The sequence below is a fragment of the Diadema antillarum genome, unplaced genomic scaffold (assembly GCF_040938485.1).
Source record: "Diadema antillarum isolate AM-2024a unplaced genomic scaffold, OU_Dant_1.0 seq00001664_RagTag, whole genome shotgun sequence".
Taxonomy (NCBI): Eukaryota; Metazoa; Echinodermata; class Echinoidea; order Diadematoida; family Diadematidae; genus Diadema; species Diadema antillarum.
Genome location: NW_027272363.1, coordinates 319,667 through 333,107, shown reverse-complemented (window position 1 = coordinate 333,107; position 13,441 = coordinate 319,667). Strand labels below are relative to the sequence as shown.

The following is a 13,441-nucleotide window of genomic DNA, read 5'->3' as shown; positions in this document are numbered from 1 at the left end:
TATTGCGTTATCCGTAAGGACTTGTTTTCCATAAAAAATGGGTAGAAACTTCTTGATGAGAGCCATTCATTTATCCAAAAAAAGTCAAAATCTCAGTAGTGGTTTTTGTCACTATGCATCTTATTGAATCCATGGGTTTATGAGGCAATACTAATGGAGTCTTCCCTTTCGTGTTTTTTGGTGTCTGCAAATCAAGCTGAAACTGAGGTTACCAGTGAAAGAGCTACAGAAAGGCCGAGCCCGTCGACACGGTCAATGACGACAATTACGACCTCACACCCGTCGACACCGTCAACATGGTCAAGGACAGCAATGACGAGATCGGACAGATATATCACTCACACATCTTCTACAGCGACTTCCGTAGGAAAGACAGAGTCGAAAATGACCACAAAAATAACTATAAATGGGGATCGCACAGGTAAGTATAACATTGTTCTACAGAAATGATGAAAAAAAACCCACAATCATAATTAGCATGCTTAGACTTATCTTACGTTTTATTTCATAAACGCTTATCTATAGAGCGTGTGGTCAGATTCGCGCAGGCGCAGGCAGTCCCAACGAACGAACAACGCATGAGCCCAACATAGATAAAAATAGATTTTGAAAATCACAACCACAACTGATTATCGAAGCAACATTGAACAGTTTTGTTTTCTGTTTGATCATCAAAATTTTTATATGGCCATCAAATACTGACCTGGGCCCCGTTTCATAAAACTTGTTATCAGCGACAATTGGTACATTTCTATGACGAATCTGCTCTCAGCCAATCAGATGCAAATACTTCAGTAGCTTTTAACAAGTATCACAACTTTTCACTGATCTACGAGATCTACATAGATCCTATTCTAAGGTTCTAATGTTTTGAAACATCAATCTCATATTTTGCTATAATACAATGAAAGCGTTATCCTTCGGCATGATATATACACTTACTTGTGCATGTCCTCTTTTTTTTCAGATTCAACTCATGGGTCATTCTTCTTTTTATTGCTTTTATTCTTTGTTCCTGTTGCCGTTTGTGTCATTCGGAGGTGCAGACGAAAAAAGGTACGCGTATGTCCAAGATTACGCTGTTTATAAAGTCATATTGAAAAGAGAGAGAGAAAAAACAAAAACAAAGAATGCCTAAAGAGGAAGAATTAATTGGAGTTCCGGAGAAGTTAAAAGTTACTATTTCTTTTTAAACCGAATTTTAACAGGACCGGAATTCCCCCTCTAACTTTTTGATAGTGAGAAGGAATCGAATCGGCACAAAGTAGAATGTAAAACGTAAATATGTCAGACATGGAAATGTCAAACACAGAAATGTTAGATAAAATGTCTCTAATTTATTTACCCAAAACATTTGCATCTGGCACGAGTGAGCTAACTGATAGAATATGTAAATTGCAACCTTACATTTTCGAATCAGTTTCAATAAAGTAAAGACCACCCACCACCGTTTCTAACAAGCTGCAAGAACATACTTTCTAACATAATTTCCTCCGCGTCATTTTCAAACTCATTGTAGGCGTTACTCAGTCTACAAATTGAATGCTTAAATTCTCAAAGTCGTTAGACTCGTCACATATGAGACTGAGCAATCCCATTCCCTATTTAAATGAAGTTCTCTAAGCAATGGTCTCATTACACTTGATAATAAATTATGAAGTGCCTATATTCTTTCCTTCCCTGGTGAACAGAAATTCATTTCAATGAATAACACATATGACGTTTTGACAATAAAATTGATTTCTCTTTTTTTTTCAGAGATACGAACTTCTGGATGAAACCATGGATCAATCGGAATTCTCCTCAACCGAAGCCGTTGGTTAGTTTTCAAAACGCTGGTTTGCAACAAAATCGGCCAATAAGTACAAGTAGCATTTTTTTAATTGTTTGTTTGATTTAGTTTCAAAACAAAATCACTTTAATTAATTCAAAGGTGCGTCAGCCAAGCTCAATTATTATTACAGAATGAAAAAGAACTCAACAAATTATAGCGTACTGAGAAGAAAAATGCTCCTTGTCAGAAACACTGGTATACCATAAAGTCAAATGAAATCATGTGCATGTTGTCCCATAAATCGTTAATAAAGATTATTCTTTTCACGTAGGCAGTATGCCTTTTTTGTCCCAAGTGAGTAATTCCTGGTAATCGAATTTTTTTACCATAAACGTTTACGTTTGTATGTTTCTGTCTCTCCTTGACAATTAGTTAGCGAATGTTGGCATTTTATGGTCACACTACAGCTTCTTTACAGTATTGCTTGTTTCATACAACATCTTTGTATGTCAATATAACTGTCTAGATATTTTGATTTTTTATGGAAATTTCAATCTCGCTACTGAAAAGGAGATGATATTATATATATATATATATATATATATATATATATATATATATATATACATATGTGTGTGTATTAGGACATATGAGAATTCTTGGTGCCACAACGTGCTTGCAAGGATGAGTATTTCCCTGCCTGTATTTCCGAATATTAACAAGTTTTTGCACCCACTGTTGTTAATGATTTCAGACATTTTCCCCCATACTGACGGTTTATACAAGCAGAAAATTACTCCTGCTGAGCCAACTGGAGAACAGCTAGACCCAAAAGAGGTAAGAAGCTGTTTTTGTTACATAGACTTTATTCTGTTGCAACATCTGTTGTAGTCTAGTCAGAATATGCACTTTGACAGAAGCATTTAATGTTTTAAGATAACACCGGCATCATTCAGAGCGTTGGTTATTGTGATTGTATACATATAAAATATTTTATCTACAAGGCGCGACATTGCTGGCCAGTGGCCACTAAAAATGATAGTAAATAAATAGATATATAAATAAATAAATAAATAAATAAATGATGTTATATTTCCTTTTATTTCGGACCACTGCATTTCTTTTTGGGCCACTAAAAATGTCAAAATCATAGATTTTGGTTGCCCACTACATACATATCATATATGTATGTACATCATTACTATTATTAAATATATATATACATGTATATATATATATATATATATATATATATATATATATATATATAAATATATACATATATGTATATATATATATACATAAATACACGTATGAATTAGGATAGAGAGATATCGATGACTGTGTAAACATGATTATTTCATGATTTTGACATTGCTGTTGTCATTATACATAATCTAGCTTACATCAGCTTTCACCATGTTTTTGTAGTATTATACGGATTTTTTAAATCAAATCAAATTCCGCTTTCTTTCAGAATTACTCAATGAATCTGAGAGACAAGGGTATGGCATTTATTCTTAACAACAACGATTTCGTGGACCGAGGAAAGAGAAATGGATCAGAAGTTGACGTAAAGAATGTAACCCACGTGTTCAAAGAAATCGGCTACGAGATTGTAGTAAAACAGGACCTCACTGCAGACGTAAGTTCGTCAAGACATTCAAGATATATCCTTACAAAAGTAATTTTCAGCAGGAGATATTAGTCCGTTGGATTTCCTTCAAACAGCTCAAAATTTTCAATAAGAATATGGTATTAAAGAAAAAATCAGTTCTGTGAAATCCACCTGCCCGAACAGTATGCCGTTACAAACGACATGAATACATGCAGGGGCCGCGGAACGCCCCCCCCCCCCCCCCCCCTCTTACACGCACCGGCGTAGCCTGGATATGATCTTGGGGGGGGGGGGGGCGGTTATTATGCGAGGGAGCGAAGTGACCGAGCCCAAGCGAGCGGAGCAAGCGAGAGGGGGAGGGTGTGGGAGGGGGTGTCCACCGAGGACTTTTTGCATTTTGATGTTGTAAATGGTGCAATTTGATTCATGTTTTATCGACTTAAAACGGCCCCACTTGTTTAAGGTAGCAGGATATTTTGATGTTGATTATTATTGAAAAAAAATTGCATATAAAGTGGTAGCATTTACATAAACTTCTTGTATTACATCTTACAATGAATTTCATGAACGCTGTCTGTTAAGCAATCGAACAGAAAAGGCATGCACACGAGGGTGTATATCCAAGGGATATTTCTCCTCAAACACGAAAGTGATTTTACATTTTACTGGCGATTTTTCAGATTTTTTTTTCAGATTTTTCAGACCTGAAATTCGGCGATCTGGTGCAAACTTTTGGTGAAATACTTGGAATTTTTTCTAGTCCCCCAACCCCCCCCCCAAAAAAAAAATAATGGAAATAATTAGGGTTTTTTTCAGGAAAGTGTTAATAGCAAAAACACGGCACTTTGCTCTTATTCCGCGTGTGCATCATCTGTGTGTATGTGCAAAGTCTAATAAGGTATATTTATAGATGGGGAGGGTGTGGGAGGGGGATGCCCCCTCCCGCTCGATGGAGCTTTTACGTTTTTAAGATTGAAATAAAGCGATCTGAAGCACACTTTTTGGAGGAAATTCGGAAATTGTCATTCCCCAAAGTGTACTAAGTCTATAGAGGGAACCAATCAATGGGAGGGTGGCAAGATACCCCTCCCATATTCAAGGGAGCTTTTTTTTTTTCATTTTTAAAACTGAAATTCAACGATCAGGCGCACACTTTTGTTGGGATATCTGGAAATTTGTCTATCAGAGAAGTGCAAGTTTGTGGAAGGAGACATAGTAGGATGATGTGGGAGGGGATAAGCCCTAATCTCACTCTTACATGAGGGAGATTCTGTATTTTCTAATCGCAGTTAAACGTTTTGGTGCACGCATTTTGTGGCATAACATTTGGAAAACTCAAAGTGTAGCCATAGTCTGCTTGTATGCAGGGGGGGGGGGGGCAAACAGGAAAAAAGCGTGGGAGAGTGCTATCCCCACCCTTCTCGAACGAGGGAGCTTTTGCCTTTTTAAAGTTGAAATTGAGGTATCTCGTGTACGAATATTTAATGGAATATTTGGGAAATTATCAAAAAAAAAAGTCGGGAGAACTGAGGGAAGATAGGGTTGATTAAAAGGGGATATTCCCCTTGTACATGTGGAAACTATTGATTTTTCGGAATGTAAGTGATAAGTCTTGTGCACTCAGAATTATTCAGAATCTTAAGGAGGCGACCGCCCCCATCGCCCCCCCCCCCCCCCCCTTTGGCTACGCCGGTGCTTAGACGGGAACTTCTTTATGTAAGGGCTGAAGCTTTGGAAATTCGAATTCATGGGTGTTGTGATTTAGATTTGTTCCCCACTTTTCCCTTTTTTGTCCCCGCCGAACGAGTTCGAGCAGGGGACTATGAAACGGGCTCCGTACGTGTGTGTGTCCGTGTGTCCGTCCGTCCGTCCGTGTGTCCGTCCGTCCGTCCGTCCGTGTGTCCGTGTGTGCGTCCGTGTGTGATCAAAATCTTCAATTTGCTACTTCTCTGTCATTTATGAGCCAATTTTGATTCTGTTTGCTTTATATGATAGCACTACATGGGAGCTTTGAAACTTCTACACAGAATTTCAGTCGTGACCTTTGACCTTGACCTTTGACCTATATTGTACATTTTGCTACAAAATGCTACTCCTTCGCCATTTCTAACCCGATTTCGATTCCGTTTGCTTTATGTGATGGCACTAGGTGAGGGCTTCAAAACTTCTACACAGAATTTTGACCTTTGACTTCTTTGACCTTTGACCTTGATTTTTGACCTATATTGTACATTTTGCTACGAAATGCTACTCCTTCGCCATTTTTAACCCGATTTCGATTCCGTTTGCTTTATATGATGGCACTAGTTGAGGGCTTCAAAACTTCTACACAGAATTTTGACCTTTGACTTCTTTGACCTTTGACCTTGATTTTTGACCTATATTGTGCATTTTGCTACAGAATGCTACTCCTTCGCCATTTCTAACCCGATTTCGATTCCGTTTGCTTTATGTGATAGCACTAGGTGAGGGCTTCAAAACTTCTACACAGAATTCTGACCTTTGTCTTCTTTGACCTTTGACCTTGATTTTTGACCTATATTGTACATTTTGCTACGAAATGCTACTCCTTCGCCATTTTTAACCCGATTTCGATTCCGTTTGCTTTACATGATGGCACTAGTTGAGGGCTTCAAAACTTCTACACAGAATTTTGACCTTTGACTTCTTTGACCTTTGACCTTGATTTTTGACCTATATTGTGCATTTTGCTACAGAATGCTACTCCTTCGCCATTTCTAACCCGATTTCGATTCCGTTTGCTTTATGTGATAGCACTAGGTGAGGGCTTCAAAACTTCTACACAGAATTTTGACCTTTGTCTTCTTTGACCTTTGACCTTGATTTTTGACCTATATTGTACATTGGCTACAAAATGCTACTCCTTCGCCATTTCTAACCCAATTTCGATTCCATTTGCTTTATGTGATGGCACTAGGTGAGGGCTTCAAAACTTCTACACAGAATTTTGACCTTTGACTTCTTTGACCTTTGACCTTGATTTTTTACCTATATTGCACATTTTGTTACAAAATGCTACTTCCGGCGGGGACATATGTTACGCACCGCGTAATTTCTACTTTTCCTTGTTTCTTTTTTTTTCACGAACCAAAAGTGTATGTGTGTGTGTGTGTGGAGGGGGGGCTCACCCAGCCCCCCCCCCCCCCGTTCCGCGGACCCTGATGTTACAAGGTGAGGTGCAAAATATAACATGGTGAGTGATTAACGAATTGTAGCGGACGCATATAGGAGCCGATAAGGATTATTACAACATCAAAAAAAATGAAAACAATAACAACAACAACAACAAAATTCGAAATTCGAATACTTTGGATAACGCAATTACTGTATTGACTGCCTTGGGGGCGAATATCTATGTCATGTCATAGGAGATCAGGGACGCGCTCGCCTCCCTGAAGACAGAGATTCGGTCTTTTCATACCTCGGCCGTTCTCGTGTTCATGAGCCACGGAGACCGCGAAGGGATTTGTGGGAAGGACGGAAGCGTCATCAGTGTGGAGGAAATCAAAGAGATATTTTCCGGGCGGAACTGTCCAGATCTGAGAGGAAAACCCAAAATATTTTTCTTTCAGGCTTGCAGAGGAGGTAAATGCACTTGCGATTTGGAGTTCTTGCTGTTTGATTTTAAGTGATTGTCTGTTGGGTCGGTCGATGGATTCTTTTATTCTTAACCCATCACTTGAGGGAAGCGAATAGGCGTGATGGGTCATTCATTAAATCAGAAAGTTATCCAAGTAGACTCCTTGAGAAGTTCCCACGCTTTAGACGATGCATGTTAAACATCGTCATATAAAATGTCAAATTTAAGTGGAGCGTTTACTAAAGTAAGAAGACGTTAAAAGAGCCCAGATGATACTGAAAGGTTTGACAAGTTAGACTGGAATTATGAGTTCATGAATTCTTTGATGTTCCCAAAAGAAAAAGAAATGTCGGTATCAGGCACCAGCTCAAATGTGGTGGAAGGATTTGAGTGTAAATAATTTGACTGAGCATTCATTAAAAAAGAAAATCAGTTAATATGGAATAAGGACGTACCTCTAGAATTCCTTACGATACATGCAACCGAAGTTGTGAATATTACAATTTCTAAGCTACTCGTCGGCTGCAAAGTGGAATCATAAATGATATCGGATGTGATGGTTGAGCTGATAAAAAGCATCGCGGGTTTTGTTTTGTTCTCTAATTAGTGGATTAGGCTGGTTGGCATTACCTCTCTTTTCCATTTTGACTACCTTTTTAAACCAATGGCTCATTTCGTAACTTGGCAATATGAGAATAGGTGACATAAAGGCATCAAAAGTAAGATGACAGAAACCTTCATGATTTGCTTTTTCTCTAGACAAAATGACGACGAGTGCAGCGGACAAACCAGTACAGCCGATACCACGGACTGGCAGGTCCATCACTAGTGGTACCGGCTCATTTAACCCAGTTGACATTGGAGATGAATCAGGCAAGAGAGTCGATGACGGTGCTTACGCAGCGTGTCAGAGTTCAGGGAATCCCCATCCTGTCGAGTTCGACAATGTTCCTGACAATGCACACATGTTCATCGCTCATGCAACTTGCGAAGGTAAAGAATTGCTCATGGCAAAATTATAGACTTTGCCCACACAATGTTACTATTATATTATAAATGGTCGCGATAATAAACTGAGCCCCCTAACTTTTGAAAATGTAGCACCGACCCTGAAAGATACTCGAAATATACAATAAGGTATGCAAAACATATTGTAATTGTTTATTTTATGTGCACTTCACGAGACAGACACCCACGAATCATACAGCCCACGAGTTATACAGCCACGAGTCATACAGGCCATGAGTTTGACACTATAAAGCAAACAAGGCCCACAGGGCCGACACATTAAGCCCCTTGTTTTATCTGTCGAACCCGTGGGCTGTTTTTTTACCAATGTATTGTGGAACTAATGGGCCTTATTTGCCTAGTGTCGAACTCATGGGCTGTGTACCTCGTGGGCTAGCTGTTTGACTCATGGACCTTTTTTAAATGTCGAACTCGTGAACTGTATGACTCGTGGTTGTCGTTCTTGTTGGATGACCCCGTTCATTAATACAATACTTTTCAACGATTAAACAAATTAATGGCTTTCACACTTGTTTACCGACCCATATCAGGCTATGTTGCACTGAGGGATAATGTCAATGGATCTTGGTTCATTCAGGCGTTGTGCGAGGAACTTCTTGCTGGGGCGCACCTTTATGACCTTAGCACCATAATGAACAAGGTGAGATCATGCGAGAGACGAGTTTTTAAAAAAGTGCATTTTACTAACTAGCGCTATAAACAATCGTATCGTCTGATAATGAACAAACAGCTGGCAAAGGGTAGGTGTTGCTGAATGGTCAGATCATACTTTAATCACGCAAAACAGCGTAGGCTCTATCGATATGAAATGCGAATGTGATTGAATTACTTTTATAAACAAAAAACGCAAAGCCATTTGTTTTATATAGTTTCAAAGTCACTAGTATGAATTGTGTAAACTTAATTTTTTTCTGTTAAGTTACGCATCTATGGCATTGATTGGTTTTCCCGCATACTGCATCAATTTGTGGGTAACATCGATATAATTTGCATTCCTTGTATCAATTATCTTACAGTACGTAGAGATAATTTGCAAAATAAAGGCCTACCACACAGCAAGTCTCAATGTTGGTTTCGAATTTCTCTCGAAGGTGAGTGGGCGTGTCCAAAGACAGCGAGGCTGCGTAAAGCAGGAGAAGGGAACGGTGATCACCTTATACCAGACGACGCAGACAATCAGCCAGGGGACTGTGTATGAAGAAGATATACTTCTTGCCCAAGTATCCACCCTACACACTCGCAGCAGTCTCCCGGTCCATGAAGGCGGCGACTAGGAACCATGTAGTGTGACGTCATCCATTCGCATGACCTCATCCACTCTTCCAATGTGTTACCATCACTCTTATTCAACCTGATGACTGACTTATAGAATATTTCATTTCGGATTTTCTGATATTAAGACGTGTATCATTTCCATCAAGTTTTATCTTTATGTGCACAGAACATTAGAAAATGAAATGCAATATTCAATTCCTTCATATGGAAATATCACTGACATCGCATAAATAAAAACATCTGGATGGACGAGATCTAACCAAGTATAGAATCAAGATATCCCGATCACCTAAAAGGGAAGCCCGTTGGAGGCCATATCCAGCCCCTGAGTAAACTTTATACTTCATGGCCTCAAAGCCCAATAACGTGAGGCTTTATGACCCCGTGAAGTACGAACTTGCAATTTGATAAATTTGCGGAAGAGGTTAAAGAATACGAGAACAGGACAGATGACAAGGGTGAGGATCATCGCTGAGTTTCATCGATCTCTCAGAGGTCCAAGGATATCAATCAAGGGTTTGTTCGTGTAGATCCCTGTTGGTTGCGGTCATTTCATAGAAATTAAAAGAAATGTTTAACGCACAGCTCGTCTTTTTGGTTGTACCTAAATGAGCTTGAGTTTGCTTTCGATGTAAGTAATGTAAATTAAAGTAAACTATTTCAATTCTCAAGATCTGTTCTGGATTACAACCTTTATATTTATGACATTATGATTACAATTATTCAAATTCTTGAAATTCTTCCGTCGAGATGTTTTCATTGCAACTGATTGACAAATTGCCCTACAAGAACCCTGCTCGAGTACATACGATATACGATATACTATACTATACGTATATACTATACTAAAACACTGTTCAATTCAGTACTTATTTACGTCGATGTAGGACATATTGTCAATCAGTTGCAATGAGACATTTGTATTCAATCATGTCTGAACTGTGTTGCGACACGGATTGTCGCCCCTACACGGATTGTCGCCTCCTGCTCGGGGCGACAATCCGTGACGGGCGTTGGCGGCACGGATTGTCGCCCCCTACACGGATTGTCGCCTGGCGACAATCCGTGTAGAGGGCTGGCGGCACGGATTGTCGCCCGCCCTCGAAGCACATTTTGCTGGGTAATATCGTTCTGGACATAATCATTGAAATACTAACACATAACTTACATGGCTACATCCATGCAAACATGCCATGTAAAAAGTCATGGTGAGGTTTCAAGGGAGTGTGTATGTGCGCGTGCACATGATAATTTAGTGTCCGTTTGTGCGTGTGCGTGTGTGTGTGTGTGTGTGTGTGTGTGATGGAAGAATGTTGCAAGTATGTACGCCCATGATTTTTTATCATGGCTACTACTGAAACACTGATCAATTCAGTGCTTACTTACGTCGATGTAGGGTAATTTGTCAATCAGTTGCAAAGAAAGCATCTCGACGGAAGAAATTCATGAATTTGAATAACAAAGCAGTACCCGCTGCATGCTATAAGGATTAGAACCAACACTTGCTTTCGGGCGAAAGCTCGGTGGTCTAGTGGAGATGACGCCTGTTCGGTAATCAGGAGGTCGTAGGTTCGAATCCTGCTCGAGTATGTACGCCCATGATTTTTTTATCATGGCTACTACTAAAACACTGATCAACTAGAGATTGTAATTTGTCATCACTGACAAATTAAGGTGATCCGATCTTTTTTTTAATCAATGATTCGAGTCCTGATACTGCAAAGTCTCAGCTACAACATATTAAAATCTGAGAGAAATTCACCGAAGCATAAGTAAGATAGTGCTCGATAAAGAGAGTCATGTCAATTTTCACATCTAAAAAATTCCCTCCCATAGAGATAACACGTCATAGCAAAGATAGAAAAAGAAGTACATATGACCTTTGACCCCACTTTGCACAGACAAGATGGCATCTGAGCAAAAAGTGGTTATTTTATGAAATGATCCCTGTAACATGTTCTTTACGTGTGCAAAATATGGGAAAGATAGGACATGTATTCACCAAGATACAGGATGAAACATCTATGACCTTTGACCCTAATTTACATACCCAAGATGGCGTCTGATCAAGTAGTTGTAATTTTATGAAATAATTTTCGTGACATGAACTAAACATGTGCAAAATATGAAGGTGATAGGGGCTGTTTTTCTTGAGTTATTGCAAAGAAAGTTGCAAAAAGAAAGAAATATTTCAATACATCGAAGATAAATTTTAATTTCAACCAAGTTTTTTCACGTGATCCCGACAACGTATGAAAAAACGAAGGGCACACTTACGATAGCCCTACATCTCAGCTACAACATATTAAAATCTTAGAGAAATTCACCGAAGCATAAGTGAGCTAGTGCTCGATAAAGATAGTCATGTCAATTTTCATTTCCATAAAAATTGCACTCCCATAGAGATTACACGTAAACTGGTCAAATTTGACAAGGTTACCTTCAATCCATTTTTTCGAGGTGATGTCGTCATCAAATCAAAATTGTTTAATTTCATTTATGAAAGAACATTTCATAAGCTACAACATATTGAAATTTGGGTGAAAATTGGCAAAGGATTAGTGAGATACGCTCGAGTAAACTTGAAATTTGATGACGTCATTTTGAAAATCTACTTTTTTTACTTTATTAAGAAATTTGATATCTTTTAATCATTTTATCAGCATAGCCAGCCCATGAAATGACATGTACAACTCATCACCTTTCAGAATATGTAAAGAAAATGGGGGGTCACCGTCCATCCTGACGAGTAAAATCCGATTTAAAATTGGCGGTTTTTTGGCATAGTTGCACTGTGTATCCCCATTGACGCACGCGCGGAATTTTGAATTTGACGGGCAATTTGTCAATCAGTTGCAAAGAAAGCATCTCGACGGAAGAAATTCATGAATTTGAAGAATGTGTTTATTATGTCAGTTTTCTGCGTATGTGTTTTTTAGCTGCGCGTGGGGAGGGACACCTAGTAAGCTGTTGCTGGCATAAACATTGATATTGATTTTATCAGCAGCTTTGAATTTGATGAGTTTGTTTGGCAGATTTGTATATGAATTCGGAGTGGAACTTGCATGCGGGCGGATGCTGCTTTTCTGCATACGGTCCATTATGTCTTATTTATCAACATTGGGAAATCGTTTCATCAGGAAGGATGTGGTATCGGTTCGGGTGTGCGTCGGTATGTGGGAAGGGGGTTTGTCATTCTGAAGGCTCATTCGTCCGAAGGCTCATTCGTCCGAAGGCTCATTATTCCGAAGGTTCGTTATTCCGAATTTCATTTTGGATCAACGATCCACTAGGTATAGGGAATTGTGTGTTTCGGATAAATGAAGCCTCGGAAAAAACGAAACTTCGGAATAACGAACCTTCGTGTGTGTGTGTGTGTGTGTGTGTATGTATGTATGTATTTGGGTCGGTAAATGTGGGTGTGGGATGATTTAGGTTTTGTTTAATCAGGGGTTGGTGGGTTGGGGATTGGATTTGAAGAAGGATAGTTATAAATGGTATGACGGATGTTGGTAGGATTTAATATTTAGGATAGATGTAGGTCCTAGATTTGTTTCGGTTTGGGAGGGGAGGGGGTGGTGGGGTTTTTATGACTGATTTCATTCTAGATTTGTGTAATATATTTGTGTGTTTTTTTATGTATATGCCCTTGTAAGTAAGAAGGTGTTACATGATCCAAACCAATATATTCAAGGAATATAGGTTTGGTAGGGCCCTATACATGTCAAAACTTTCTCGTGAAGAAATTATTAGTAGGGTTGGTCTATAATCGAGTTATCTATGTTGAAGTGAGATTATTTGTGGTATAAATTGAAAAATGGATTTGCTTTTGTTTTGAATTGCCATTTGTAACTTTTTTGTTCATGTTGCACCCAGAATGGGTCGATTTATGAATGATTTGAATGAAATCAATAAATATCAAGGAAAAAAGTGTTGAGTTGGTTTGTTTGCATTATGAGGTTTGTTTGAGTGTTTGTTGGTGTTTGTTTGTATTACGTATGTATTAGCGGTGTCCAATGGCAGTTCGTTTGTGCTAAAATCAAGTAACGATTGACAAATTTTTTACGGCGTGTGGAAATTATTCGCTCATGCATAAAGCATGCCAAACCTATTCTGGGACAAAGAATAGTGATATGGACGTTCT

The 13,441-nt window shown here is 38.9% G+C and overlaps 1 protein-coding gene across 1 annotated transcript; it reads left to right on the top strand.

Moving 5' to 3' along the window:
* The first annotated feature begins 296 nt into the window (after window positions 1–296).
* On the top strand, window positions 297–9,296 carry LOC139711508 (caspase-3-like). Its single transcript, XM_071623383.1, has 9 exons — window positions 297–421; window positions 1,041–1,056; window positions 1,759–1,819; window positions 2,529–2,611; window positions 3,252–3,419; window positions 6,782–6,998; window positions 7,753–7,986; window positions 8,553–8,662; window positions 9,114–9,296. The coding sequence occupies exons 1-9, from the start codon at window positions 297–299 to the stop codon at window positions 9,294–9,296; spliced, it is 1,197 nt and encodes a 398-aa protein (XP_071479484.1).
* The last annotated feature ends 4,145 nt before the right edge of the window (window positions 9,297–13,441 follow it).

Bases quoted from the DNA above. Each gene is read 5' to 3' on its own strand.
- LOC139711508 (XM_071623383.1), top strand. From the start codon at position 297: ATGGTCAAGGACAGCAATGACGAGATCGGACAGATATATCACTCACAC. The intron at 7,987-8,552 runs GTAAAGAATTGC...GACCCATATCAG, and splicing joins CGCTCATGCAACTTGCGAAG to GCTATGTTGCACTGAGGGAT. The intron at 8,663-9,113 runs GTGAGATCATGC...TTTCTCTCGAAG, and splicing joins TTAGCACCATAATGAACAAG to GTGAGTGGGCGTGTCCAAAG.